The following is a 27,615-nucleotide window of genomic DNA, read 5'->3' as shown; positions in this document are numbered from 1 at the left end:
GGGGCATAGTTTTACATGCTGTACACCTACCTTTCTAACTGAAATTATGCCATTAATCTCAACTTTGAATCTGAAGATCCAGTTAAACTAATTGAATAAAAGAAGGCAACTGAAGTTGCAGTGGATATACTGCAGACTTAGCCTTACAGTATAAGTTTGAAATAAAAATGGAAAATTCAGCCTGGAATTCACACAAAAAACAATACACAAGAAAAGACACCATGGTTTGAAATAGGATAACATATAAAATAATAAATCATGGCCTTTAGATGTCCTGCTTAATTGATATTTTGTCATTGGGTACAAAAGAAAATGTGTTATAAGGGACTGCTTGAGACAGTGGACAAGGCTCTTGCAGCTACTAATTGGGCCACCTCTGTGTTAGTTCCTTGTCTGTTTTGGCTGGTTAAAGCTGCCAGGAGGGGACGTCTGATTTGGTCCTGGTAGTGGTTAATCATTCCTTGTGGTTCTATTGGCTCTCAAGGAGGCGGTGGTGCACCCTCTCCAGAAGGGGCCATTGCTTGACCCAACCAGTCTAGACCAGTGGTCACCAACTGGTGGGCCAGGGACCAGTGGTGGTCCGCGAGAAAATTTTGGTGGTCCACAGAGAAATGTCCCCTCCAAAGCAATTAATCCAGGCTGTGTGGGAACACAAGGCTGCACCGCCCACATGGCCTGCCCACCCGCTGCCCCCACCCTTCGGCCAAGCATAAACCTTACCTTGAGTAGTGCCAGACGAGCTGGAACTGGAAGATGAGACCAATGCTGGTGGAGGGAAATCCGCCCCGGGGTGGCTTGCTGATTTTGGTGGGAAAGTCGGTCCCATATTCCAGGATGACCAAAGGGCCAGTCCTGGGACTCCTGCAGCTCTGGAATATGGGACCGACTTTCCCACCAATGTCAGCAAGCTGTCAGTCAAAATTCATATTAGTAGTCCATGGGATTTAACATTATGAGTTTGGTGGTCCCTGAGGTCCAAAAGGTAGGCAACCTCTGGTCTAGACAGCTTTCATCGAGCCTCCAACCTTCTCTTTTTGGAGAAGGTTGTGGAGATGAGATGTTCATGGCAGATACAGAAGATCCTGGATGAAGCAAATTATCTGGATCTTTTCAGTCAGGGTTCAGGCCAGGCTTTACAACTGAAATGGCAGTAGTGTGACTATCCTTGTTCTTTTTGACCTTTCAGTGGCCTTTGATACCATCGGTACAGAAGGCTATCATAGATTGTGGTATTCTTCTGGACTGATTTTGGGAGTTGGGAGTGGATGCCACACTTGTGCTGGTTCTTCTTGTTCCTCTGGGGTCAACTCCAATTAGTGTTGATATGGGGAGAGAGATGCAGCCTGCAGCCCCTACTTTATAGTGTGCCCTAGGGCTCAGTTCTCTCTCCTCCTATTTCAAAATCTAGATGAGCCCACTGGGTGAGGTGATCCAAGTGTTGGGGGTGAGGTATCATCAATATGCTGATGATACCCAGATTTGTATCTCCATTCCTGGTCCTCATTCAGTTTTGTACAGTATCTGCCAGCTGACTGGAGAAATAAAAGCAATTAAGCTGATGGTTTAACTCTGATATATTTTAGAAAGTTTAGGGTCCCCCCCCCATAAAACCGTGTAACTGATTAATAATACAGGAAAGGATAGAATAAAGACGCATTTGATATTGGAACCAGAAAAAAAGATAAAGAAAATCTCTAATTAGACTTTGTCTTTTATTCTTTCTTTCTTTGCTAGTGTTCAGAAATATCTCTGAAAATATTCTAGCTGGGATATTTCTTCTAATTACTTTTGGTATCAAAGATATTCTTTAGAATAAGAAAGAAAGTGCTGATGACTGTAAAAACTAACTTCATTAAAAAGACATGAAGTCTTCCTGCAGGTCTTCAAATTCCTGTTGAGATTCCTGGAGAGTTTTATCCGTATTTCCTTTAAGCCTGCATTGGTAAAAAGGCCATTCCTAAATGCCAGATCATCTACTGTGTTAGAAAGTCAGTCGAAGCCAAGAATTTTTTTAAAAAAAATCCTTCACCTTTCCTGACTTTGTGGTTAAGCCTAAATTTGGTTGCCTAAATCAAGAAAACAGACATTATAGCTTTTTATACCCTCAAAGGGATAGGACATTTTCCCCTAGCTTTTCTTTTGCATTTTTTTGCAATAATAAGGGATAAATAGTACTTTTTTACTACTTCCAAAGGTGTGGTTTACACAGTAGAATATTGAGAATGTGGTGCAACCTCTACAGGCAAAACTATGCACAGTTGGCCTAGGTTGCTATCAGGCTAAATCATAATGTAATTTATCTGGTTTTTAGCCTATATTGTGTACACCCTTGTGGTTTGTAAATGATGGCTTACTGGGTTACATAAATTGATGAAATCAAACTATGTGACCTAGTAATTATTTGCTAATGAAACTGTACTGTGACTGATATAATACGGTTTATGTTACTGACATAATTTCAAAATTTTGCATTTTACTATGTCTATTAATGGGGGGGGGGGGGGGGGGCGGGGGGGGGGGGGGGGGGGGGCGCGGGTGGGGGGGGGCCGGGGGGGGGGGGTTAATCATCTCATAGGAATCAAATATAGAGCAGGCCTACCAGAGAGGCCTACAATAATCCCGATGACCACTAGATGGTAGCAAATAGCTGACATTTTAGATATCCCTTTCTAGCAGTCCAGAATTTTGCAGCTGGGATCTGGTAGCCATAGCATACAGTTTAAAGAACTTGCAAAATATATGTACATATGAATTAGGCATACCACTTAGAAAAATTTAAAAGATAGTCTTGGTAAATTGAGACAATATTCATAGATAATAAGAATTAATCCTGTACATTTAGTTAGGATTGTATTGTGTATAGATTTGTGATACCTGCTCTGCAACAGTATTTACATTTTTCTGACTAGCATAAACCAGCAAAAGACTGATTACAAGAGGGAGAAAGGAATAATAAACATATTATACTTCTTCCCAGACTAAAGCATTATCATATCTCCAAGCATCTGAACAGGTGAGCAATATTTTGCTCTTTAGACTTTCACAGAAATTAAACCAGTAAGTAGTAGTTTAATCAACAATTTGTGTTATATAACATCACTTCGTTCTTCAATTCCAAAGTTTAAGATATTTAAAATGAATTCCTAAGTAGGTAATTAAAATTTATTTTATGATAGATTTAAAAATATATGCTGTATATTACATTTATTAAAAATAGAATTTCAAAAATAAAAATGCATATCAGAAACAGAATTGGCAGCCTTCAGGTGGAGAATTTGTCTATTTTATCTGTAATATATACAAACTTACCCATAGTAATTTTCTCCCACAAAAGTATAGCTCCAGTATTCATCCCATTGAACCTGACAAAAGCAATCTTGATGACTTGGGTAAAAGACTGACACAATCTTGAGAAGCTAAGTTTGAGACTGTGGAAAAAAGTTTGCATAAAGGACTGGCTAAGATTTCAGGGGAAATTGAGCAAGCCTGTGATAGGCACTTGGAGCTAGAGAGAGGGTTGGGTAATTTGGCTATGCCTGAGCTTAGAGAGAAGGAATTTTGTTTGTAGTTTAGGGTTATTCCAGAGGATCCTTCTGAAAATATGCAAAGAAAAAAAAGTTTGTTTAGGCATTAGCTGATTTGCTGGGCTAGGAAGAGAAAAGGATAGGGGAAGAGCTTGTGTAGGAGTGTCATATGAGGAAAATACCAAGAGGAAAATACCAAGAGATATTTGGCACATTTTCTGAGGAAAAGTATAGTTATATATTCCTCATTTTGTTAGTAGAAATGGTATTGGGGTTACTTTCAGCCAATCATACATGTCTTCCAGAATACTATGACATCAAACAGAGCAGTCCATTGTTCACTGCAATACTTGAAAGTTCTATTTTCCAACAAAAAAGAAGCAGGCCATAGCTACTTATTTCTCATTGGCCTGTTTGTACAGAAGGCATTGGGAATGGCCTTGGAGGACAGGAGGAAGAGCTGCTATCAAGGCAACAGTCAGACAAGCAGAGCTGGTCCCTAGCCTTGTGAATATTTACTGAGAGATATAATGTAGGTGACACACAGCCACTTGCAGATACAATATTTGAACATAGAGGGCCCATAGTAAAAATTAACTGCACAGAAATTATCACAGGGATGATTTGTCAGAGCTTGAAATAGGGAAAAGCAAGGAAAAGCAGAGAAAGATGTTTACATGAGACTAACTAAAAGAGAATGGGCATCAGCACAGAGATATCATCATTATTCTAGTTAATCAATTAAAGTTCTCCACCCTGCACCAGCCAAGTGATGCTGTCAAGATGTTTTGTCAGCATCTGGAGCCAGCATGGTCCTGGATGGAAAAGGACAGGCTTAAACTCAATCTTGGCAAGGCTAAGTGGATCATCTGGGTGTCCTGCACCCAGCTCCTATTTGCTTTTCAAAAGTTTGAAATGATATTGCTCCTGAACTAAATATATATGTGGCAGTTCTGACATGTACACAGGGAAAATCAATTCATATTTTACAAGGGCATTTTAGTGGCCAGACCAGAAGTATAACTAAATGCCTTGCAAATATAATTAACTCACTACTTCTACTTTTAAAAAACAAAATTAACATTTCAAAGGGTTTTTATTGGACAATAAAACAAAACATCTCATTTATGGTACTATTTGACATATAATGTTTTGATGTCATGAAAACCCTGAATTATATGCTGTGAAGCTATTTTTATATTATGTCACTTTATCAATATTAAATGTCTAATCCCCAGGAAGAGAGTACCATAAAGAAATGTCAAATGAGAAGCAGGGGGTCATATAAGAAGCAGGAAGCATTGTGCCTGAAGCCTATTAGAGTTAATTTTTAATTACTTTATTGCAGAACTTCATAAAATCGCTGATAAGAAAGCAACAATACTGCTGCATATTTTCACTTCTTAAAAAGCAACTCAGCCTGATTGCAAACAAATCTTTATCTTCATAGCACACATTTTAACTTAGTAGAAAATTGTGTTTTAATTTTTTTTATCACTTTGAGATCTGCTTAAGCAAAAGTTTAAAAAACACTCCTGGACAATGGATGAACAAACCTATATAAAGACCTTTAATCGCCATGCCCTCATATGGATTTATATATGTCAGTATTGTCCTACATCAAGCAAAAAATTCTAACTATTTTGTTTTTTTATAACATGTAATGGAAAAGAGTGGCTAAGGCTAATGTTGCTCTACCTGTTTTGAGCAATTTAAGAAGAACAGGTTGTTCCCAACAACAGCTTTCTCCTCGCAAAGATAATCTCTCTGCTGCCTATTTTTTTTTACTAGACCGAGAACCATTGTTAAACTTTATTGGTACATTTGTTAGGTTTTTCTCCTGTTTTGTTCCAGGAGCTCAAGGCAGTTTACATGGGATCTCTCTAAATGTTTATCCCCATTACAGCTTTGATACTCTCAGGATGGGATTAGAGTGAGTTTCCATGGATGAGGATGGACTTGAACCTGGATGACCCCAGACTGAGAGCAGCAACATAACTGTGCAAGAGGCCAATAAAAGTCCTTGGAATGTTCTCTAGAAACTGCTGTCCTTGAAAACCACATTCTTAAGTGTTTGTTTCTGTACTTGTTCTGTCTATAATTCAAATCAGAAAAGCTGTAAACTATTTCAGGAAAGAATGGCCAAAGGGCAGCATGTTGAAAGTTGCTTCAACTTTTTAAAACAATGCCAATAGGATGTATTGATTTCAAACATGTATGTAAATGCTCCTAACATTTTGCTTTCTGAGCCCCTTAAATTTCAAGGCTGTTATTAGAATAAAACAGAAAGTACCCTTCCCTCCAGACACTGGACCAAACAGTTTCATTCTCTGTCCTATCCCAGGGGCTTGGGGGAAAAGAACCAGGTCGTCACAGCCTTCCAGAAGGCTAAAAAGGTAAGGTATGTTTGGCATTTGAATGACAAGCTGTGAGTTTTATTCCAAAAACTGGGTGGACGATAAAAAGGGTGCTCATATCTCAATTTCTAGAATTTTGAATCCCATAGAGGTTCTCTGCTGCAAACATTCTCCCTCTGCATATGGCGGATGATAATGATAGGATTGCAAACATTTGGCATTCATTTGGCATTCATGTCCTGTCCTTCCTTGTATACACAGCATACCTAGGCATGATGCATGGTCAAATTTCTTTTTGCTTTGTATTGAGGTTTTGATTTCCATTATAAAGTAAAACTTCCAGGAGTTTAAAACTGAGGCAAGAGAGGTAGAAGAGCCTTGAAAATTTTCTTGCAGAAATACCTGGTGCTTGCATTAATGATGATTTAAATTGCAGTCCTAAACTTTACTGGACCAAATATTTACTTCTGTACAATCTTACTGGCACAGTGCTATTGGTTTTTAATATTGACAGCAGAGGGAGACATGCTGCCATGATAACCAAACTGGAGAATGGAAACAACCAGCCCAAACAGCAACAAAGAGAGCAGAACTTTAGGATCTAACAAAAAGTATATTCCTGTCATCATATTGGTGAGGTAAATGCTGAAAAATGTTATCAAAACATCCTGAGTAGACCTTTATTTACTTTCTTATTCATTCACCAAATTTCTATAGCTGCCCACCTCATAAAAATATCTCTGGATGGCAAACAACAATAATTAAGATATAAAATATTTATTTAGCAGTATATACCTTTTGAAAGCCAGTTTGGTGTAGTGGGTAAGGCAGAAACTCGGAGACCATAAGTCTAATAGATTACATGTGCAATTTAAAAGGATACCTGAGGCAGTTCTGTGTTATTAGTGGAAATCTCTACAAAATTCATTCAAAACATATGGAGAGCTTCCAGAATTTCATTTTCAATGTGTGTTTGGTTTGATTTTATCCATGCTGGAATATTGGCTGCTATTAAGAGATTCATGCTTGGTTTGTGCTTTAGTTTACACCATATTCAGCTTACTGTGAACTTGGCCAAAGAGCTCATCCTGCTTTCCTTCTGAGACATAAAGGCTAACTATTTTGGAGGACATGTCTTCATGTAAAAGGGTTTCTCAGTTTATACAGTATTTGGAGACAGTTTTTCTAGGGTTAAAGTAGTGTCTTTCCTACTCTTCGAACACAATTTTTGCAGAACCTACGTTCTACAGTGATTCACTATGCTGGCAATGACAGAGTCAGTGCTAGGATCTGCTCTTATCACATCTTTTTCATGCATTTTGAAACAGTGGTGGTCCTGCTTTTTGTTTTAAAAAAGAACTAGTGATGTTTGTATAAATGGTTGATTTAAACTAATAATAAGAGTAATGTTTTATCAGGTGTACTTTTCTGGTTCTGTCTAAAATGAGGACATTGTATGCTTTTAATGCTTCTGCCTATGGGGGTACTTTCTGGTTTTATTCCTTTGGGGGAGTTACAACAGTGTCATTTTGTGTATTTTGTGAAATACATCTGGATATTGTAGAACAAAAGACACTGATTTCCATTCCTTTGTAGCAGTTACTTATTTCCCAGCATTTGGGAGTTAGGGTAAAATTGACTTTTGAGTTCTGCCAGTTTTTCCTTTTCGTCTACTTGATAAATCACAGCTCAGGCTAGGAGTGCAGAGTAGGATTTGAGGAAGCCCCTCCCCAGTGCTCCTCATAATTCCTCCACCTTGCCTATGAAGTGTCACTAGAACAGGGATCTCCAACCTTGGCAACTTTAAGCCTGGCGGACTTCTGGGAGTTGAAGTTCGCCAGGCTTAAAGTTGTCAAGGTTGGAGACCCCTGTACTAGAACTCAGTCATTTGAATACTCACTGCCGACCTATCTGTCTATCAGGCTCCTGAATTCTGGTAAACTCTAAAGCCTCACCCGAGGGGTTATTGTGGCAGGAGATGGGACCCCGAATAACCAGACAGGGAGACATTCTCAATGTGCCAGTCGTGCTTCTTTCTCCCATTGCTCCTCAGCCTGATTAGATTGGCTCTTTGGGGACAGAAGATCAATGACAAATGACTCTTTGGGGACAGAAATAGCTCTAGTTTCCTGCCACGGAGCACCTTTTGAGCTGGAAACTTGAAGCTGGGCAAGTAAAACGAAGCGAAACTCCGGGAATCCACCAGTCGTTGCTTTTGAACAGTTAAAAGCTCAGTGGCCAAGACGCTGAGCTTGCCGATCAGCAAGGTGAGCAGTTCGAATCCCTATCGCCGCGTAACGGAACGAGCTCCGTTCGAAAGCACGTAAAAATGGAAGTAGAACAACCGGGACCACTTTGGTGGGAAGGTAACAGCGCTCCGTGCGCCTTAGGCGTTCAGTCACGGAGCCGTCGTCTTCGGACAGCGCTGGCTCTTCGGCTTGGCAACTGAGATGAGCACCGCCCCCGAGAGCCGGAAACAACTAGCACGTATGTTCGAGAGGAACCTTTACCTTCACCGTTCAAGCTAAACGCAGGGGTCTCCAACCTTGGCAACTTTAAGCCTGGAGGACTTCAATTCCCAGAATTCCCCAGCCAGCTTTGCTGGCTGGGGAATTCTGGGAGTTGAAGTCCTCCAGGCTTAAAGTTGCCAAGGTTGGAGACCCCTGAGCTAAAGGACAGGTCAATTAACAAGCCTCCACATCAAGGTTTAGACTTTCAGGTTTTTGGCTGTCTGGCAGCACAACTCGTGCTGTCATACCTTTCTGTTGGGAAAAAACAAACTGGAGGAATGAAGAGCCGCAAAGAAAGTATTTCTCATGAGGAAAACGCCGCCAGGAAAATTCGGATGGGAGACGAACCCCCCCCACGAGGGTTTGTGCCTGAGGGTTGCAGGCACAAACATAGCGTAGCAGCGAGCAATAAACCGCCACCAGCACGGTTCATCTTCAAGCAGAGTTCGCTTCACGGTTAAAAGAGCGCAAGGAGGCCCGGTTCCGGAAGAAAACTCTCCACCCCCATTGGCTGATCCTCTCACCAATCTCCGTCGCCTTCCCTTCCGATTGGCGTTTCGCTAACTCCATGTATACAGCCCGAGGTATACACACAAGCATCACGCGCTCTATTAAACAGGAAAGAAGGCCGAGAGAGATGTCCCTCCCCCAACTCCCCTCCGAGCTGTATTGCGGAGTAATGATCAACAGTATAGGCAGGGTTAACAACGGCTCGGTAAAACTCGTGGATTCTGGGAAGAAGGCCAGGATAAACCGAGTCGGACGAGTCTCCTTGCCGGTTTCGCTGCAGAAAGGGGGGGGGGGGACAACAACCTCCCCCGGCTTCTATGTGTAGCGCAGGGACTTGTCTCCTCACCCGCCCCCAACCACGAAAAAAAAGTGGAAGGCCGACCTACCGGCCGGCTAGCCCTCGTCCCCACCCTGTATTCATGAGCGATCTGATTGGATGATTGTTCTTTATCGGCACCCTCCGCTGCCTCGCTTGCATTCACCTCATTGGTTGATGCGCACGCGCGGGGCTCTTCTTTCCCCCCCCCCCTTCCCCGTCCCCTTCGGGGTAGGGGTTGGAGCAGCTCCTGGGCCAGGTCCGGCAGTCGCTTGTCATCCGTCGAAGACTTAGCTCCTGGCTCTCCTCGTTAAGCGCTGGCACAATGAGGTCGCTCAGTTTACTGTGGCCGGGTTACCACTGACCTTTATCTACTGGAATATGGCCGCGCCGCTCCCAGCGGTCGCTCCCAGGCTCATGGCAGGGCCGGGAGGAGGCGGCGAAAGGGAGACGCGGATGCTGCCGCGGTCGCCGCTGCTGCTGCCGTTGCTGCTAGGGATTCTCCTCAGCCGGTGCCTGGGAGAGCAGCCCGCTCGCGCCGCCGCCGCCTCTTCCTCCTCCTCCTCCTCTTCCTCCTTGTTGCCCGGGGCATCTGAATCTGAGGAAACGGTGATAATAGGGTTACGGCTGGAGGACACGGACGACGTGTCCTTTATGGAAAAGGGAGTGCTCCGGGTGAGCGAGAGAACTCGTGTCAAACTGCGGGTCTACGGGCAGAATATCAATAACGAGACCTGGTCCCGCATCGCGTTCACCGAGCATGAACGGTGGATGGATGGGGAAGGCAGGCGGCCGCCAGCTGAACAGGAAGACGGTCCGGTCCCCGTGGCTTCCATGTCGTCGGCCCCGCAGCGTTGCGGCATCCGGACGTCGGACATCATCATCCTCCCGCATATCACCCTCAACCGCCGGACCTCGGGGATCATCGAGATCGATATCAAGCCGTTGCGCAAAACGGAAAAAAGCAAGTCCTACTACCTGTGTACCTCTGTGTCTTCCCCTGCTATCCTAGGAGGGGCGGGGAGCGTGGCCGGGAGCCCCGGTGGTGGAGGTGGCATTATTGGTCCTGATGGAGGGCCCTGGACTGAGACCACCTGGATCTATCATGATGGTGAGGACACCAAGATGATTGTAGGTGAGGAGAAGAAATTCTTGTTACCCTTCTGGCTTCAGGTGATCTTCATCTCCCTCCTGTTGTGTCTTTCTGGCATGTTCAGTGGTCTCAACCTGGGACTTATGGCTCTTGATCCTATGGAGTTGCGTATTGTGCAGAATTGTGGGACAGAAAAAGAAAAAAACTATGCTAAGCGCATTGAGCCTGTGCGTCGCCAGGGCAACTACTTGCTCTGTTCTTTGCTCTTGGGTAATGTATTGGTCAATACTACCCTTACCATCCTGCTCGATGACATTGCAGGTTCTGGACTGGTGGCAGTGGTAGTATCCACCATTGGTATTGTCATTTTGGGTGAGATTGTGCCACAGGCTATTTGTTCCCGGCATGGTCTGGCTGTGGGTGCCAACACCATCTTCCTTACGAAGTTTTTTATGATGATGACCTTTCCAGCCTCTTATCCAGTCAGCAAACTGCTGGACTGTGTTTTAGGGCAAGAGATTGGTACTGTCTATAACCGTGAGAAACTACTTGAAATGTTAAGAGTCACTGATCCTTACAATGATTTGGTCAAAGAAGAATTGAATATAATTCAAGGAGCGCTGGAGTTGCGCACCAAAATGGTGGAGGATGTAATGACTCCTCTCCGGGATTGCTTCATGATTACTGCTGAAGCTGTACTTGATTTCAACACTATGTCTGAAATCATGGAGAGTGGCTATACACGTATCCCGGTTTTTGAAGGAGACCGCTCTAATATTGTGGACCTTCTTTTTGTCAAAGACTTAGCTTTTGTGGATCCTGATGATTGCACTCCACTCAAGACCATCACACGTTTCTATAACCACCCACTGCACTTTGTCTTCAATGACACCAAGCTTGATGCCATGCTTGAGGAATTCAAAAAAGGTGGGATGATGGTGGCTGGTGAAGGGAGTGGGGAAGGAAAATGTGAAAAGGAGCTTCAGGAGTATGGAAGGTACTTGATTATTACAATGAAGGATGAAGTTCTGGGGATATTAAATTCTGTGCTTAACATTTGGTGTTTATATGGTATACTTCAGAATAGTAAACTGATTCTCTTGCACATATTTTCCTTGTGTTCATAAACTTTAATCTACAGCTTCCATCATTTCTATTTATATGTATGTATTGAATGTAGTTTAAGGCTCAGTTTAGAGTTTTTAGTGTCCAGTGGGTATTCAGATACTAAATTGAATTGTGACTCCAACCTGGACTCATCATCCGTCTTATGTGCACCTATGACTGCTAATATTTCAAGAAACAAGAGGAATTTATGGGCCCAGGTTGTATCCAAATGTATAGGCTAAACTAAAGTAATAAATAACAAACATTCTCTTTCAATAGTAATGTATGCCTGGTATGTGCATCATGCCATATATGAACTTCTACTTATCTGATGTTTATCTTAGACTTGAATGTATTACTATTGGCTACTAGTTTTACATCTCAGGTTATTTTTCCTTGAATAACAATTTTTGTTTCCTTTAACAACTATTTGTTAACTATTCACTAGTCGCAATAATACAGCCTCTGTTTATATAGTAAACACTTTGGTAGATGTGTATGATACAGAGATCATACATAAATGCTTGTATACAGTTAAAATTTTAGGTCAATAATAATGTTAGTTAATATTGGCTTTTTTCGCATTGTGCACATACACATGATTGGGAATTGTGGTTATGGATCCTCAATGTATCTATACTGTACATGAAAGTTAAAACTAAAGAAGTCATCCAATATTATAACTTTTATACTGTGTTAATGTTTTAGGTAGATTTTTTTCTACAAATTTTGTGAAATGTCTTTCAATAATTTATATCTACTAATAGACATTGGTGTTAAGTTGTTACTGAGTTTGTTTTTAACATCCCAAAACTTCTGTTTAAAATATTGTTCATATTTTCCACTGCTAGCCTAGCACACTACCACTCTGCTGACATGATTGTCTCGAGCTATAAAGAGAGATGTTTGCTTGGGTATCTGATTCTGGTTGTCACAAAACATTGTAAACTATTATTTATTTAATTTATTATTGGTGCCTATTTTTACTGCCAGGGATATTTTCTTCCTCAGGTGTCCAAATCATCTGACTTAGTTATGCAATGCGCTTGATTTTTGAGAGAGGAAGCCGGTCTGCTCTGCAATCATGAACGTTTTTAAAAAATAGTTTGGTGTGTGTGATTTATATAATTTCATCACATTTCATCTTGTATCTTGTTATGTTAACTAGAAATCACTGATGGCATCTTCTGAATGATACTATCTTTTTCTCCAGCTTGGTGAGCAAGAGCACATTTTATTGGTTTTCCTGTTATGAATTTCTTTTCAACTGCAAACTGCCAGTACTGAGAATCATTTAGAACCATTCTAAAATCTACTTGTTTGGCTGGACTTTGGGATCAATTAAGTTGAGAAGCCATAGTGAAAGGTATAACTGTTGCTTAGTTTCTGAGCATTTGTGTGGGTCAAGCAATCTGAATGTTTAGAGTAGGTTATCAATCTAAAGATAATTGTGATCAAATTCTTGCAAGGAAAATATATTTGAAGATAGTTGGATTCAACGTCATCTTGAGATTAGTACTTGGATAAACAGGTTACTGCTGGAGTTAACCTTTTCTCAAAGTGGTACTTACTCTTTAGCTGAACTTTTGCACTCAGTTGGTGATTTGTAGGCAGTAAACTACTAGTTAGATTTTAAATAATGCCAGTCTCAAACACTTATCTTTAGCTTTTTCCATTTAAAAGTTAACCCATCTTTCAGTTTTCTATTCACTCTGATTTTGTTTTTCTTTTCATTTTTCAAATGAATATGTTTTGGTGGATAAAATGTTTTGGTAATCTATTATGTATAGACAATCTATCTGTACATTTGGTAATGTATAGGTAATCTATCCTATAATCACTTGGTATTTTCTAGAATAAGAACCAAGATTGTTTATTCTAGAATAAGAACCAAGATTGATAATTTATGAACAGTGAATTTAGTGAGATTGTATTGCAATCTAATCATGAAGCTGTAGCAAATAATACATTTTCCCCATTTTAGTAATAGTTTAATGTCTAGAATACCATTAAAGCAGTCTTGTTGAATTTATAATTATATCTACAGTTTAATATTTTGGTTTTATTTATTTAGTTGTCAAATTTATATATTCACCCATCTTACAAAACAAGTGCTTTTGGATGGTTTTATTTTATATAAACTAAATAGTGGTATGTATGTATGTATGTATGCATGCATGCATGCATGCATGCATGTATGTATGTATGTATGTAAAACATACACCCCCCCACCCCCACCCCACACACTATAGAAGCTAAAATGAGAGGGCAGGATAGATTTATTAACAAAGTAACAAATACATATAAAATAACACTTCTGTTTTTCGGTCTTTCTACTCAGTCCCTTAAACTGTAATCCATTTGTTAAGGGATAAGATTATTATTAAGAATAGAAGGATTATTTCTCAGTCAATATACCTAGTTTGCTCAGTGGTATTAGTGAAATATGTTATGATTAAAATGAAGATACTATGGCTACAAAATTTTCCTTCTGGGCAATAACAAGTTTATCTAAAGATTAATTTATACAATTCTGTTTAGATATGTCAAATTCATTATATTTATAAAAAACATGATACATAATATCTAATATTCTTTTTTCAGAGACTGATATATTCTGAAAAGCTGCTGCTAGAGATGGATTTATTTTCAAAATGAGAGATCCCTAAATTTAGTAAGCTATTGTAATATTGTGTGGGATGGATTAAAATATTATTTTGCTGTCATACTTAAATAGGTTATTTTTCTTAAATGGAAAAATTGCTTCTAAATTAATATTCAAATTGTGTTGTGCATTAACATATCTCATGCTGTCTTTGTTATTTTATAACAATTCTTATGCCTTTTGTTCTAACAAATCTGTGTGTAAAACAGTCTTTGCAAGTTTCCATTTATGTGATTGACTCTGCAAAATACTGTAACATTATGAACACTTGTGGCAAAAACAGGTTGCCCTCTATGTTTTCCTCAACTTGAAATCAGCCCCCCCCAAGAGATAAGCAGAACACCAGAGAAGTCTTACTAATTAATCTTAATATGATTAGTTCAGTGCTTTGACATCTCCTTTCCCCAATATCAGTGGTTTTGAATGTGTGGGCTAAAGTCCTTTTTTGTAAGATGCAAGACGTATCTGAAGGTAAGACACCAGCAGCTTACAAATTAATCAACAGAGTCCTGCATTGCGTATAATGCCAGATACTTTCTTATTATTCCCAATAATAGAAATACACACTGGATTCTCCCATTATGTTGTCACTCTTTAAATATGTTTTATTAAATAAATCACAATAAGTGAATTCACATAATATGCTAAGAAGTAAATTCAGTGGTCTGATATTTGATTTTATGAACAGAATTTGGGTCAGTCCTGTTCTAGTCGTCATCTAATGATAGAGGAGTGGATATGTATTGTTGAGAGACTGGTGATGTAGGTTAAATCTTAAGGAATATCTGATATGAATGTGATTAAAGCTTAATATAAATTAGGATATGAATGTGATACAATCTGATGAAAATTTCAGTAATAAATAATTTCATTACTGGATTCTTTTATGTATATTTATCCTGAGTGATTGGGTGACCATTATTAGTTCCAGTAAGTACTCCTGCATTGATAAAGTGTTTCATTAAGTATCCTATTATGTGAATACATACAAGTAGTTTCTGTTTCTCTCCTCACTCTACATTCTTTATGAAAAATGAAATTATGTAAATGGATTGCTAATATGTTTGCTTCAGTTTGCATCCAAGGCTCTGAAAATTGGGGGATTTTTCTGTGCAAGGTTTAGAATATCAGAAGGTGAAAAGGCTACACATTTCTACTTAGTATTGTAGTAGAGGTGCAAAATAGCCTTTATTCTGACAAAAGTACAACTAAGTCAGTTTTGATTTTTACTTTGTGACTTTTTGCTGAAAGAGCAAGAACTGTTAGTATATTAAAAAGAACCGCCTTCAGATTTTAGACAGTCTTTCTCATTCAAGGAAAATGGGACAGAGAAAATTACCTTTTTAATCCACATTCTTAATGTATATAGGACAGTTCCATTTTGCAAATAACTTATTTATGGATGGGAAAACAGCCCTTTGAAATAAATATGGTACTGTATTGTTCAGTTGTTAGCATCTATACTGGGATTTTCCAATTGTGGAATTTGAAACTTTGATACCCTTTATCAAAATTCAAAGCTCTAAGCAATGCAACATTTGCTGCATTCAAATTAACTTTTTTTTTGTCTTTAGTCTTTCACAGAAGCCCATCAGGTCCTCTTGCCACTATAGGGTTCTGTGGACCACAGAGTGGAATCATCCACTCCAATAATAGTGTAAAAATAATCAACCCCCAAATTGTGTGATTTGCCTGGAAAACAGTGGCGTGAAAAATCTGATTTGAAAATAGACTTGTGGGCAATTTTTCACTTGCCTTCCTTCCAGTAGACAAATGATTTTAATGATCCTGTCTTTGCTTGAGCTTTCACTAAAACCATTGGCATTTTTTCTTGTCTTTTTTAAAAAAACTGGCTGTTCTCAGCATGTATAATTCTAAATCCCAAGCCTTCTATTTCTTAGCTTACCACAGAAATTTAGCTTGAAATGCCTTGTATTTAAAACTGTAAAGCTAGTACACATACTGCAGACCACTCTGTATAGAAACTTTCCCAGAGCCTTTTACAACATTGAGTTCTTCCTTATCTGTTATAATTGTAGACCTAGAGACTTTGAGAATTGCTTCTTCTTCTTGTTTTATCTTTTTGTTTGCTACTATATTACACTACAAGTTTGCTGAGTTTGGATTAATAACTTGTTTTGCAAAAAAGTACCTACATTATGCTGCTTCAGTGTTCTAGTAAGTTACATGGATACCTTGCAGTTTCCTTTGAATTCTATTCAGGGTAGAACAATAGTTCTAGATGACAATGTACTTTAAAACCTTAAATATTAAAAATTGTATGATGAAATGATATAACTTATACCTGATATTCCTCCATCTAAATATTATACATTGTGTTATTCATTTGGGGAACTATAATTTGCTCGAAAAACAAATCTTATTACTAAATATTTTTTTTATTCTTGCTAGTATATTTTCACAGTTTAGACAGATTGGTTGTTTTTTTCCATGAAAATCATTAAAGAGAGATCCAACCTAGAACTAAGGAGAAAGTTCCTGACAGAACTGTTAATCAGTGGAATGGCTTACCTTAGGAAGTTGTGGGTCCTCCACTGGAGGTTTTTAAAAATAGGTTGGATAGCCATTTGTCCGAATGATAAGGTCTCCTGCTTGAGCAAGTGGTTGGACTGGAAGATCTCCAAGGTCCCTTTCAACCCTGTTGTTCTATAGCCTATCTTGGACTAGCTTGGAAACCATATACCTGCTCCCCTGAAAATGCCTCCTCCCCTTTCCAAATTTTGATCATGTGACTGTGAGGCAGTGTAAACCTTGGGGGCATGCATAACTATCTTTCACTGTAACTTTTGTTACTGACTGAATGATTATTAAGCAAGGTCTAAATAAAATTATCAGGAAAATTATAAAAAAGCCATGGTGGTGCAGTGGTTAGAATACAGTATTGCAGCTTAACTATGCCCACAGCTAACCAGCTCAAGGTTAACTCAGCCTTCCATCTTTCTGAAATCGGTAAAAAGTGGACCCAGATTGTTGGGGCAGTATTCTGACATTGTAAATTGCTCAGAGAATGCTGTAAAGCACCATAGAGCAGTATATAAGTCTAAGTGCTAGCGTTAGTGTTATAAAATTTCCCATCTCATAACTGTTTCATGAACAAGTACATATGTTAATTTGTTCTTGAAATGGTATAGCTTTTGGTCATATGCTATTTGGCCATGTTGCCCATCTGTCCTACAAATAAAGGGAATTAAAAGCCAGAGTAATTTTTCTTTCTTTTCTTCCATTCATTTGTGTCCAATTCTTAGTGACTACCTAGAGAAGTTCCTGCAGTTTTCTTGGCAAGGTTTTTCAGGAGCGATTTGCCTTTGCCTCCTTCCTAGGGCTGAGAAAAAGTGTCTGGCTCAAGGTTATCCTGCTGATTTTGTGCCTAAGATGGGACTTGAACTCATGGTCTCCCAATTTCTAGCCTGATGCTTTAATCATTACACCAAACTGCCTCTCAATTCTTTCTATGAACGTGTAAAGATACTAGATAAAAGTAGTTGCATGACAGTGAAAAATCTGGTTTGGTTCATAGCTAACAGTAAACCATCATGTGGCTTGTTTTTATTTGACTTAAAGATTTATCAACAAACCTATTATTGCTTAACAAATACTCATGCGGTTTACTTTGGTAATGAATGCTGAACAGGAATTCACTATGAGCATGAATTTGGTGAATATAATATGGTGGTTGGGGAAATTAAGCTGAAAGCCAAAATTTTTCATGGCAGAGATGTCACATGTCAAAAGCTAACAGCCACCAGCTTCAAAGCCAAGAAAGATAGGGCACAAACATTCTTTCAAGGAGAAGGATTTGAAAAGGAAACACTGGAATTAAACTACAGTGGGTATAAGGAAACAAATTGAGTTGACAGCAACTAAGTGTTTTTAGTGGCTTCTTCCTAGTATGCAAATATGCTTATCTAACTAGGTCAAGTTCTGTATGTGAAAGCATTCAGCTGAGAACAAGCCTAGGCCAAACCATTCTTGAACTGAATATCTAACTAATGCTGCTTTGGTTTTGTCAGTAAAGCATGGTGGTGTCAGATAGTAGCACCTAAGCTGACTAAATGATCCCAGAAAAAGTAAGCTAGACCTAATTAATTGGATGAGAGACCACATCAAAATCTTAGAAATGTAGGCTAGCCTGGGAAGCTAAAATGAATAAGTAAGACAATTGTAGCAAACTCTGTATTTTTTGTAAGAAAATATATGGATATAATATGGAATATAATATGGAATAATATCAAAATAATACAGATAAATAATCACAAATTTCTAAGGCTTATTATTATTTAACAGTAATAATGTAAAAATAAGCACTCCCTTGAATCAATATTATTATTGTTAAATAATACTAAGCCTTAGAAATCAGACTTCATTTTTTTAAATTGAGAAAATACAGGGAATCCTCAGTTTATGACCACAATTGAGCCCAACATTTCTGTTACTAAGTGAGACAATTAAATGAATTGTTTCCCATTTTATGATCTTTCTTGCCACAGGTAAGTGAATCATTGCAGTTAGTAAGTTAGTAACACAGCTGTTAAGTGAATCTGGCTTCCCCATTGACTTCGTTTGTCAGAAGGTCGCAAAAGCTGATCACATGACCCTGCAACTGTCATAAATATGAGTCAGTTGCTATTTCAATCCCGTGACCATGGGATGTTACAATAACCATTAGTGTGAAAAACAGTCACAAGTCCCTTTTTTCAGTTCAGTTACAACACTTTGTTTAATGAAGTCGAGAGCTACCTGTAGTGTTTAATGAATGTATTGATGGTCAGAGAAGCCACCTCTGACCATCAATACATTTTAAACAATCAGCAGAGACAATAGGATAACATTTTGAACAACATTTGAAGTTTAATATTATGTAGAGAATATTTTAAGAATAAGCCAAGTGTAGATTAAAGAAAAGACCAACACTTTTTCTCCTACTGAATTAATTGACGCTATCTGTATATATGGAGTTGTATAGTGATTGTGGTGGAGAGAGATATTTGTGCTTGGCTGAACTAGTATTCTACTGGGATGTGAAATCATAATGATATTATAAATTACAGTTCAGCAACATTTTGAAGTTTGTAGGTTCACAAACTCAGATACGTTCTGTTTCCAGTTTTGATTAAATTACTACTTTTCAATCTTAACTTATCTCTGGTGTATTATGAGGATAAAAGGAAATAAAAATTTGGTCAGCTATATCTGGTGAATATAATTGTGGGTTCTGAACATAAAGGGTTTTTTAAAATATCCAAACACTTGACCATCAATTTCTCTTCTAAAACACACATGTAACTATGCAGTCACAGCGTGTGGACATGCAGAATGGGTTATATTGTCAGAAGTTTAAATATACGATAAATCTGAGTATAAAGGCTAAATATTTAATAAAGGATATTAGCATCATAATGAAATCAAATGAAATTAAATTGCAATTTCTTATCTGGAATGAGATCCTTCTGTTAGAATGGAATTATTGAGGGGATTGTGTAATATAAACTTAAATTGAGACTGAAATGTTTGGTTCATTTACGTATAAGTTAACAACAACAATACTACAGGGGTATTGTTAGCTAGTGTTTTGATTCCTAGCTCACATCTTGATTATTTTTTATTTTATTTTTAGGCTTCCCTAGTTCCAATAATGGAGCTCATAAAACTAGTCATTGACACTGGAGAATGCAGTGCTGTGAACCATGCCGTGTCTAGTGTGCGTGACCTGGCACTCACATAGTGATTTGACAGGGTCCTAATTTGCAGCCTGCCAGCTACAAACAGTAGCGTAAATACTAAACTCTAATGACCTGCAACTACCAGCACATGGCTAATGACCCCAGATCAGCTGGCTACTTCAGCCTGTCGCCAAGGTCATCCAATTCAGATGTATTTGATGGGAGTTTTAATCTTCTGAAGAGATGTAGAATGATATGAATAGTTTTTACTAATTCAGCTTAGAGAAAAATCTTCAGCTTTTTAATAAAGCAGTTGTGTTTATTCAAGGTATACACATTCAATAAATGTCAGTTTACTCTATGGCAACTTTTCTCAACTTCAGCAAATTTAAGATGTGTGGACTTCCAACTCCCTGAATTCCACAGCTAGCATAGGAATTGAAGTCCACATATCTTAAAGTTGCTGAGATTGAGTAATACTGCTCTGCTATGATAGCGGTTCATCTAGGACAGGGGTGTCAAACTCACTTTGTCACAGCAGCATCACGTGATGGTATTGGGACTTTTTCCCCCTTCACTAAACCGGACATGAGCATGGCCAGCACGTGACGCACCCGGCCCGTGGATTGGGAGTTTGACAGTCCTGATCTAGGATATTTCAGGAGACCCATTTTTAGGAAGATCTTCACTCATTTTGTGATTTTTATACATTAATTGCTTTCCTTAAGAAATATATACATCACACATATTTAATTACGGTGACACGGTAATCGATTTACCTGTATCTTCCTTTTGTCAAAGTCAGCAGAAGACAGGTTGTTAGTTCACACTTAGTACTAAATATTTTAGTTCTACATTTTGTTGGCTTGTTGTGGTAATGAGATATGCTTGGACATTCTTATGTATTAGACAGAAACACTTGCTACCCATTCAAATAGGAATATAATCTCTCATATGCATCCTTCTCATGTTTTTGTTTATAATGGTGTTATACAAGCTTGGCAGCCCAGAAATGTCACAAACTATGATTTTTGTATGAAATAACACATAGTTGGATATCTTTGTTGTTAAGGTCAAACAATCAAAGTATAATTAAAAATAATCAAATTTTGGATCCCAGCCAAAATATCTGCCTGCAAATCAAAGCTGTATTCATAATTTTTACAAAGTTTAAGAATGATAATGATAATGACAGGTATTTGTATGGTCTCTTTTGCATACGGAGGCAAAATGCATGGAGAGATATGATTATCTTGGGCTTTTCTAGGAAAGTTCAAGTGATCGCTCTGAGATGGGCAATATAGATAGCTTTAAATGCAAGGTTAAACAGAAAAAAATTAAAGAAGGGAGTAGAGCAGTCTTGTCGTAGAAATAGAAAAATATCAAAACAGAAGTTATTTCTTAAGAATTAAAAGATAAAAAAATTACTAATAATAAAATGAATGTTAAGAGTCTAGGATAGCAATATGTACTTCTCAAATACATGATGGAATTAACGTTTACCCTAAAAATTCAAGATAACTTCAGATGGTAAAATATTATTGCTGAATACTCAGTTGAAAAATAATGTTTAATGCCTAGCAGGGATGGATAATATATAGCCTATGTTGATTAATGCCAGCCATTATTTATAGGGTATCTTTCTAGTTTCAATAGCTTTATTTTCCCTCTTGAATTCCTATGTGAACAATTTTGCCCTTAGACCAAGACCCATTTACAGAATTCCAGGGTCTTGCAAGATAGGAGGCTCTAACTTCATTTCAGATGCGCATATATTTTTCCTGATCCTGATCCTCCATTTTTCCCAGCAGTTCCAGAAACATTATCTTTAGGCATTTGAGACTAACAGAAGCATCAAATGTCTGTAAATGCAGCCCCATATGAAACCTACTACAGTAGTTTTAACTGCACGGTCATGAGGGAGCTTTTGCCAAGGCATTTCAGTCCCAAAAGGGCCACAATGGGCACCCCAACTAGAGCAGGCACCCCATGACCACAGTTTTCACCTGTCACTCCAGCATAACTCAATAAACTAGGAGGGTACCTAAGTTGCAAACCTGCTGCTTAAGGAGAAATGTGACACAATTCAGAGCCAAGATTGGAGCTGGACTTAAGCAAATTTTATTATCAGCGAACTGTACCTCCATGTTGCAGAGATTTAATCTACTTTTGATCTATCAAAGCCCTTACTGCATCCAGGCAGTAGGCCAGAACTTCAAGGGCATCACATACGTATAGTATCAGTGATATATAATATATCAAGAATACTGCATTCTATACTGCTGGATAAGCTGCTTAGAAGCTATACATAGAAATTAAATTGCATGGATGACAGAAACAAGCCCTATAGACACTCACATTGGATTAGCCACAAATGCAATCTCTGTTCCTCATGCATAACTAGCCGGAACTGCCTATTTAGAATATTTAGGAAAAAGCAGAAACATAGATCCAGGCTCCAAACTTGTAGGCACTCGATAAGATCTAGAGATTTTCCATCTCTGACCTTGGATGAGATTGCACTTCCCCATTCAATGATGGTATACAGTCTAGGGCTTTACCTGGAGTCAAGCTATTGGCTTCATTTGGTGTGCTAATTGTATCCTTTCTCAGACTGTGGCGTGGGTCCTTCAGACTCATCACCTCATGAGTATTGCAATATGCTTTATATGTAGCTGCCCTTAAAAACCACTTGGAAGCTTTAGCTGGTCCAAAACATACAACATGGGTAATGATGAGCATGTCTTGGCAAGCCCATGTAACACCTCTACTTAATGAGCTGTACTCGTTGTCAGTTTGCTTCTAGGTACAATTCAAAGTACTAGTTTTATCTATAAAGCCCTACCTGGCATAAGTTATTTCTTTTTTTACCATCATTTTTGCCATCCTTCCTATCATTACTTTTCATTTCTGTTTATTGTTTGGGTCCTTCACCCATTTTCATTTATAAAAAAGCAAAGTTGCTGGGAGTTGGGTGATATATGCGTTCAATAAATACTAATAAGGATAACATAGTCCATAGTATTGAATACTCCAAGAGGTATTAAAAGACATGGGGAGGTGCATTCCTTCCAGGTCCCAATAAAAACCCTGCATCAAGGCAAAAGGTGCTTTTTCTGTCTTGTGCTCAAGCCTGAATCCAGAAGGTCCAGAAAAAGTTAAATCTAAAAATCTCTGTAGCTGAATTCCCTACTACTCTAAGAATCTTCCCTAAGAAGAAAAGATTAGAGATTGCTCGATAATTATCCAAAGTGGCTGAGTCAAAAGATGGTTTTTAAAAGGAATGGTTTCTTTACCTCCTTCAAGATGTTTGGCACTACTCCTTTCCTCAAAGAAGAATTAATACCAACCTCCACAGATGTCCTAGATGGGCCATAGATTGAGCTAATGGGGGGAAGAGCTCATATCACAGTGACTTTCCTCATAGCTTTGGTGTAAACAAGCTGAAATTGATGCCCCATCATTCCACAGGATGTTGCTGTGGTCATCTTGTCAAACCCTATCCAAGTGTAGTCAAGCATAGGGGGAATGTAAGCAAGAAACCACAGACATGTCTTACTGGTCTGCTGGATTATCTTTACTCTTATCTTTCCCTGAAATAGGGAATAGTTTGAATAGTTCTGTCTGAATGTATTGATACTGTAAGGGTAACAGCTATGGCTGTGACCTCCAGTTGTTTTTGCACTGTCCTACGCCACTGGCTCATGTTCAGTTTGTGATCCATCAAGGCAACCAGATCCTTTATGTATACACTGTCCCCTGGTATTTCTTTTTTACCCCATATCATACTTTCCATTTTTCTTAGGGCTCTGTATTAATGAACATGCTCATTATTCTAGCATGTCAGGATATTTCTGAATCTCAGTAATATACTATGAAGTGTTATTAATATTAACTTAAGTTAATATTATTCTGCTACCTTTATGTTGTCTGCAAATTTGAAAACTGGATCTTCTAATATATCATTTAAATTATCGATAAATATATCAAACAGAATAGAGCCCTGAAACTCAACACTTTTTCTATTTGACACAGAGCTGTTACTAGATATATTTATTCAACCATCTCTGTATTCATCTAACAATAGTGTGGTTAAGACTACATTTTGTCATGTTGTCATCTAAAATCTCATGGGAGATCACTGGGTGCTTTGCTGAAGCAAGATATGTTATACCTACTGCATTTTTATGGTCAACTTAAACTGGTCATCCTATCAAAAAGCATGTTCATCTGAAATTCTTTTCAATCATGTAATAATAGTTTTGCTATTGATCACGTGTCTGGGTGAGAGGAGGAAAGGAATCACAAAATGCAAGAATTGTCAACATTCTAAAACTGCTGCTGGATTGCTTCTCCCTTAAGGGTAGCACTTTGGAAATTTTTCAGGGTTTTGTTTTGCCTCTGCCCCCTGGCTTGATCTGGCCCATTTTCAAACCTAATCTTTCTTTTCTTGCCGTCTTCTGCCACATCAAATTTGCTTTTGTTCAGGTCACTTTTTGCAGAGTTATTGTACTGAATGACGTAATCCTGATCCCTTTCACATAATGTATTTTTGGATGTTGACAATAATAAAAAGATTAGGTTCATTTGGCATGATTTATTTTTGATTCCACAGTGGCTCTTGCCAAGCAATGCATAATTTTCTATATATTCCCAATGACCTGTGTAATGTTTACAAACACATTAATCCTTGAATTGTATACTTTGTCTTTGCATTTATTTACTCATTATTGAACCACCCCATATCCTGCATATCACTCCCAGGTCCATTTCTGATTCATGGCATCACACTATTTTCCATAGTCTCTTCTCCCTCTCTGACAGGATTCAGACTTAAAGAGTTCTGAATGAAGTTTGTAAGGCACATTACAAACATAATTTTCCCAATTCTTATAAGGTTCAGTCTATCCTGACATGTTCCAGAAGCAGGTAGTGTGATGTACTAGAAAATTGTCAATGCCTCATTATAAGAGGGGCAATTTCTGGTGACTTTAAACGAAGCTGTGGTGAATCCCATCTGAAAATGATTCATTGGTGGTGGAGAATGATCAGCTGGTCTCCAATCTTCCCTTTGTTGAGAAGTTATTGGGCTGCTGAGGGTGGAACAACTTCACAGTACCCTTGACGAAACAAATTATCTGGACTCTTTTCAGTCAGGATTCAGGCTTGGGTTCGGAATAGAGATACCATTGGTTACCCCATAGATGACCTTTGTCAAGGCTCAGATGAGATAATGCACCCTTCTCATCTTGTTGGACCTCTCAGTAGCCCTTGATAGCATTGACCATGGTATCTTACTAGACTGTGTACAGAGATTGGAGATCAGAAGAGTTGGATTTACTGTGATTCCACTGTAGTTGGTTCCAATTTGTGGTCATTAGTGAAGAGAGATTGATGGCTTCTGAGTGGGATACGGTAGGGTCCATTCCTCTCTCCCCTACTCTTTTTGTAAGCTATGAGGGAAATGATGTCAGTGTTCTTTCCTCACACCTGGAGGTTGTCTGAGTTGAGAGAAGAAAGAAGAGAAGGGAATAAAACTGAATCCAGATAATCTGGAGTTGCTGTTGATGTATCACAGTTTTCTGTTGCCAAAAATTCTTCAACAGGACATATTATCCATCAGAGAGGAAGCTTACAACTTCAGTTCCTGATGAAATAGCAGTTGGAAGCTGTTAGCAGATAGGCCTCAGTTGAACTCTACTGATGTATCAGTTGTATCCCACAGTTTCATGCCTTTATCAACTCTTAGTTGGATAACTTAATGCATTGTACTTGAGGCTGCCCTTAAAGATTATTCGGAAACTACAATTGTTCTAAAACATAATGGCCCACATATTTTCAGAATTGTCTGTTCCATTTCCAACCATTACCCACCTAATATTAAGATCAAACAGGGAGAAACTGTTATTGATCCCAGATTTTTAGAAGGTTTGGGAGGCGGCTTAAGTGAGAAAGTGCTGGTTTTTGGAGGCAATATCAATGCTGTACAATAACCTCCTGGTAGAGAATAGACACCCTTCTTTGTTGATGTTTTGAGGTTTATTAGAGTTGTTTAGGAGAATCGTCTGCTGATCTGATCATACCATATTTTCACTGTTATTTGTATTGCTTGCATTCCATTAATTCCAGATTCTTTTGTCTCATTCATGAGTGGTTTGTTACAGTAGCCCAGTTATCATCAGATTGTTCTGGTTCCTTAACATCTGATGCAGGACCTTGTTAATCCAGGTCATGTTCAAGTCAGCATGACTCTCTTACTTCACATCATTCTCATATTCAAGGTTGGTAGGAGAAGCATTAAGAGGTTAGAGGATCCTTGACTCCTACTGCTAAGATAGGTATCAGCTGATATTCAAACCATGGATTCCCTTGTCAAAGGGTGGTACTCTAACCATTGTGCTGTCCAGCCTGTGTCTGAGGCAGCAGCAGACATGGGAGGGGGATCAAGCAGAGGAAGTGCCATGGCAAGACAAAACTGTCTGCTTGGAATATATCATCAACAGATAGACATTGAGAAATCCTACCAGTGGCTGGAAAGCACTGGATTGAAAGACAGCATTGAGGTACTGATCATAACAGCACAAGAACAGGCATTAGACAAGACCCAAAGTGCAAACTGTGCAGAGAGGCCCCAGAGATAGTCTAAGACCTAGTGGCATGATGCAGGCAAGAACAGGATACAATGGATAGCATAACGAAGTAGCTAATATTGTATACAGGAACATCTGCAGAGTGTATGGACTAGACCATCTGTGGAATTTCCCATCTAGATGTTCACAAGTCATATGGAAGATTCCATAGATGATCATGGAGAATAACAGATATCATGTGGGACTTCCAGATCAAGACTGACAGGCAGGTACTGAGCAGTTACACACTTCATGGGAGTAGACAGGGACCAAAAAACAGCAGTGGTAATAGATGTAGCATTGCTGGATGATGGCAACCTCAGGAAGAAGGAGTATCAGAAGTTGGAGAAGTACCAGGGCCGGAAGAGGAATTAGAGGGGATGTGACAAAGGGCAAAGTAGTCCCAGTGGAGCACTATATAGGAGCACTCAGGGCTGTGACTCCTAAGCTGGGACAGTGGCTCCAACAGATCCCAGGAACAATACCTCTCTGTCCTGAAGAGTGTAGTGCTAAGGTACAGAACTCTCAAACTTCCAGGTCTCTGAAAGAGGACCTGAAATTGAGGAAAAGATAATACTTGTAGGGATGAAAAGGGTTTTTATATTATTATTCTATGTAAGCCATAATCAAAAGTCTTTTTGATTTTGGGAGGGAAATTGAATTATGTAAAATCAATCAATCAAACCTTTCTCTGAAGTTTTCCATCTCAGGAAGAATGAAAGAATTGAGCCTGATCATATTGACACCCTTGGCACTGCTAGTAATTAGAATGTCAGAATTTTTCTGTCTCTTCTTAGGCCCTTCCCTCAATACCACTTGTCCTCCTATCTCGATCTTCTTGTCCAGTGGTTTGTAATTGCTTGCAGTGTCTTCAGGGATGTTCCTCATTGTATTGTTTGTTCCCATGTGGATCAGTGGAAAGGGCTATTTATGTTATTTACTAGATATTCAGAAACAGGTTGAAACCTGTGATCATAAACCATCACATTTATATAATACTTGTATTAATATGGCAATATAAAATCAGTACTGAATTATTCAGAATAGTCTAATTCACATTTTTAGTAATCTGCTGGCAGTGAAAAAAATTGAGAATGACAAAACAAGTATTTCTGGGTCTTTTTCACTACTTAGCCCCTCCTTCTGTACTTTAAGTTGTTGGAGATAATGCACTTGGTTTAAACTTTGCACCCATCGAATCAGTGTTAGTTTTGAAATATTGC

The 27,615-nt window shown here is 38.7% G+C and overlaps 1 protein-coding gene across 4 annotated transcripts in view; it reads left to right on the top strand.

Moving 5' to 3' along the window:
- The first annotated feature begins 9,436 nt into the window (after positions 1 to 9,436).
- CNNM2 (cyclin and CBS domain divalent metal cation transport mediator 2) overlaps positions 9,437 to 27,615 on the top strand; it is a 107,755-nt gene continuing 89,576 nt past the window's right edge. For 2 of the 4 annotated variants that reach the window (XR_015749418.1, XM_087964615.1), the window contains exon 1: positions 9,452 to 11,237. Coding sequence is in view for 3 of the 4 variants with exons in the window: in XM_087964615.1 (XP_087820741.1) it covers positions 9,599 to 11,237 (1,639 nt within the window). In the remaining variant the exon portion in view is untranslated. Of the gene's footprint in view, positions 11,238 to 27,615 lie in introns of all 4 variants that reach the window. The other 2 variants (XM_026665196.2, XM_026665090.2) reach the window with 2 other exon arrangements.

This window comes from Notechis scutatus, chromosome 4, assembly GCF_049901735.1.
Source record: "Notechis scutatus isolate UNSWTSFEM ecotype Mainland chromosome 4, rNotScu1.2, whole genome shotgun sequence".
NCBI lineage: Eukaryota > Metazoa > Chordata > Lepidosauria > Squamata > Elapidae > Notechis > Notechis scutatus.
Note: the sequence above shows the minus strand (reverse complement) of the source record. Positions and strands in the feature narration are given on the sequence as shown.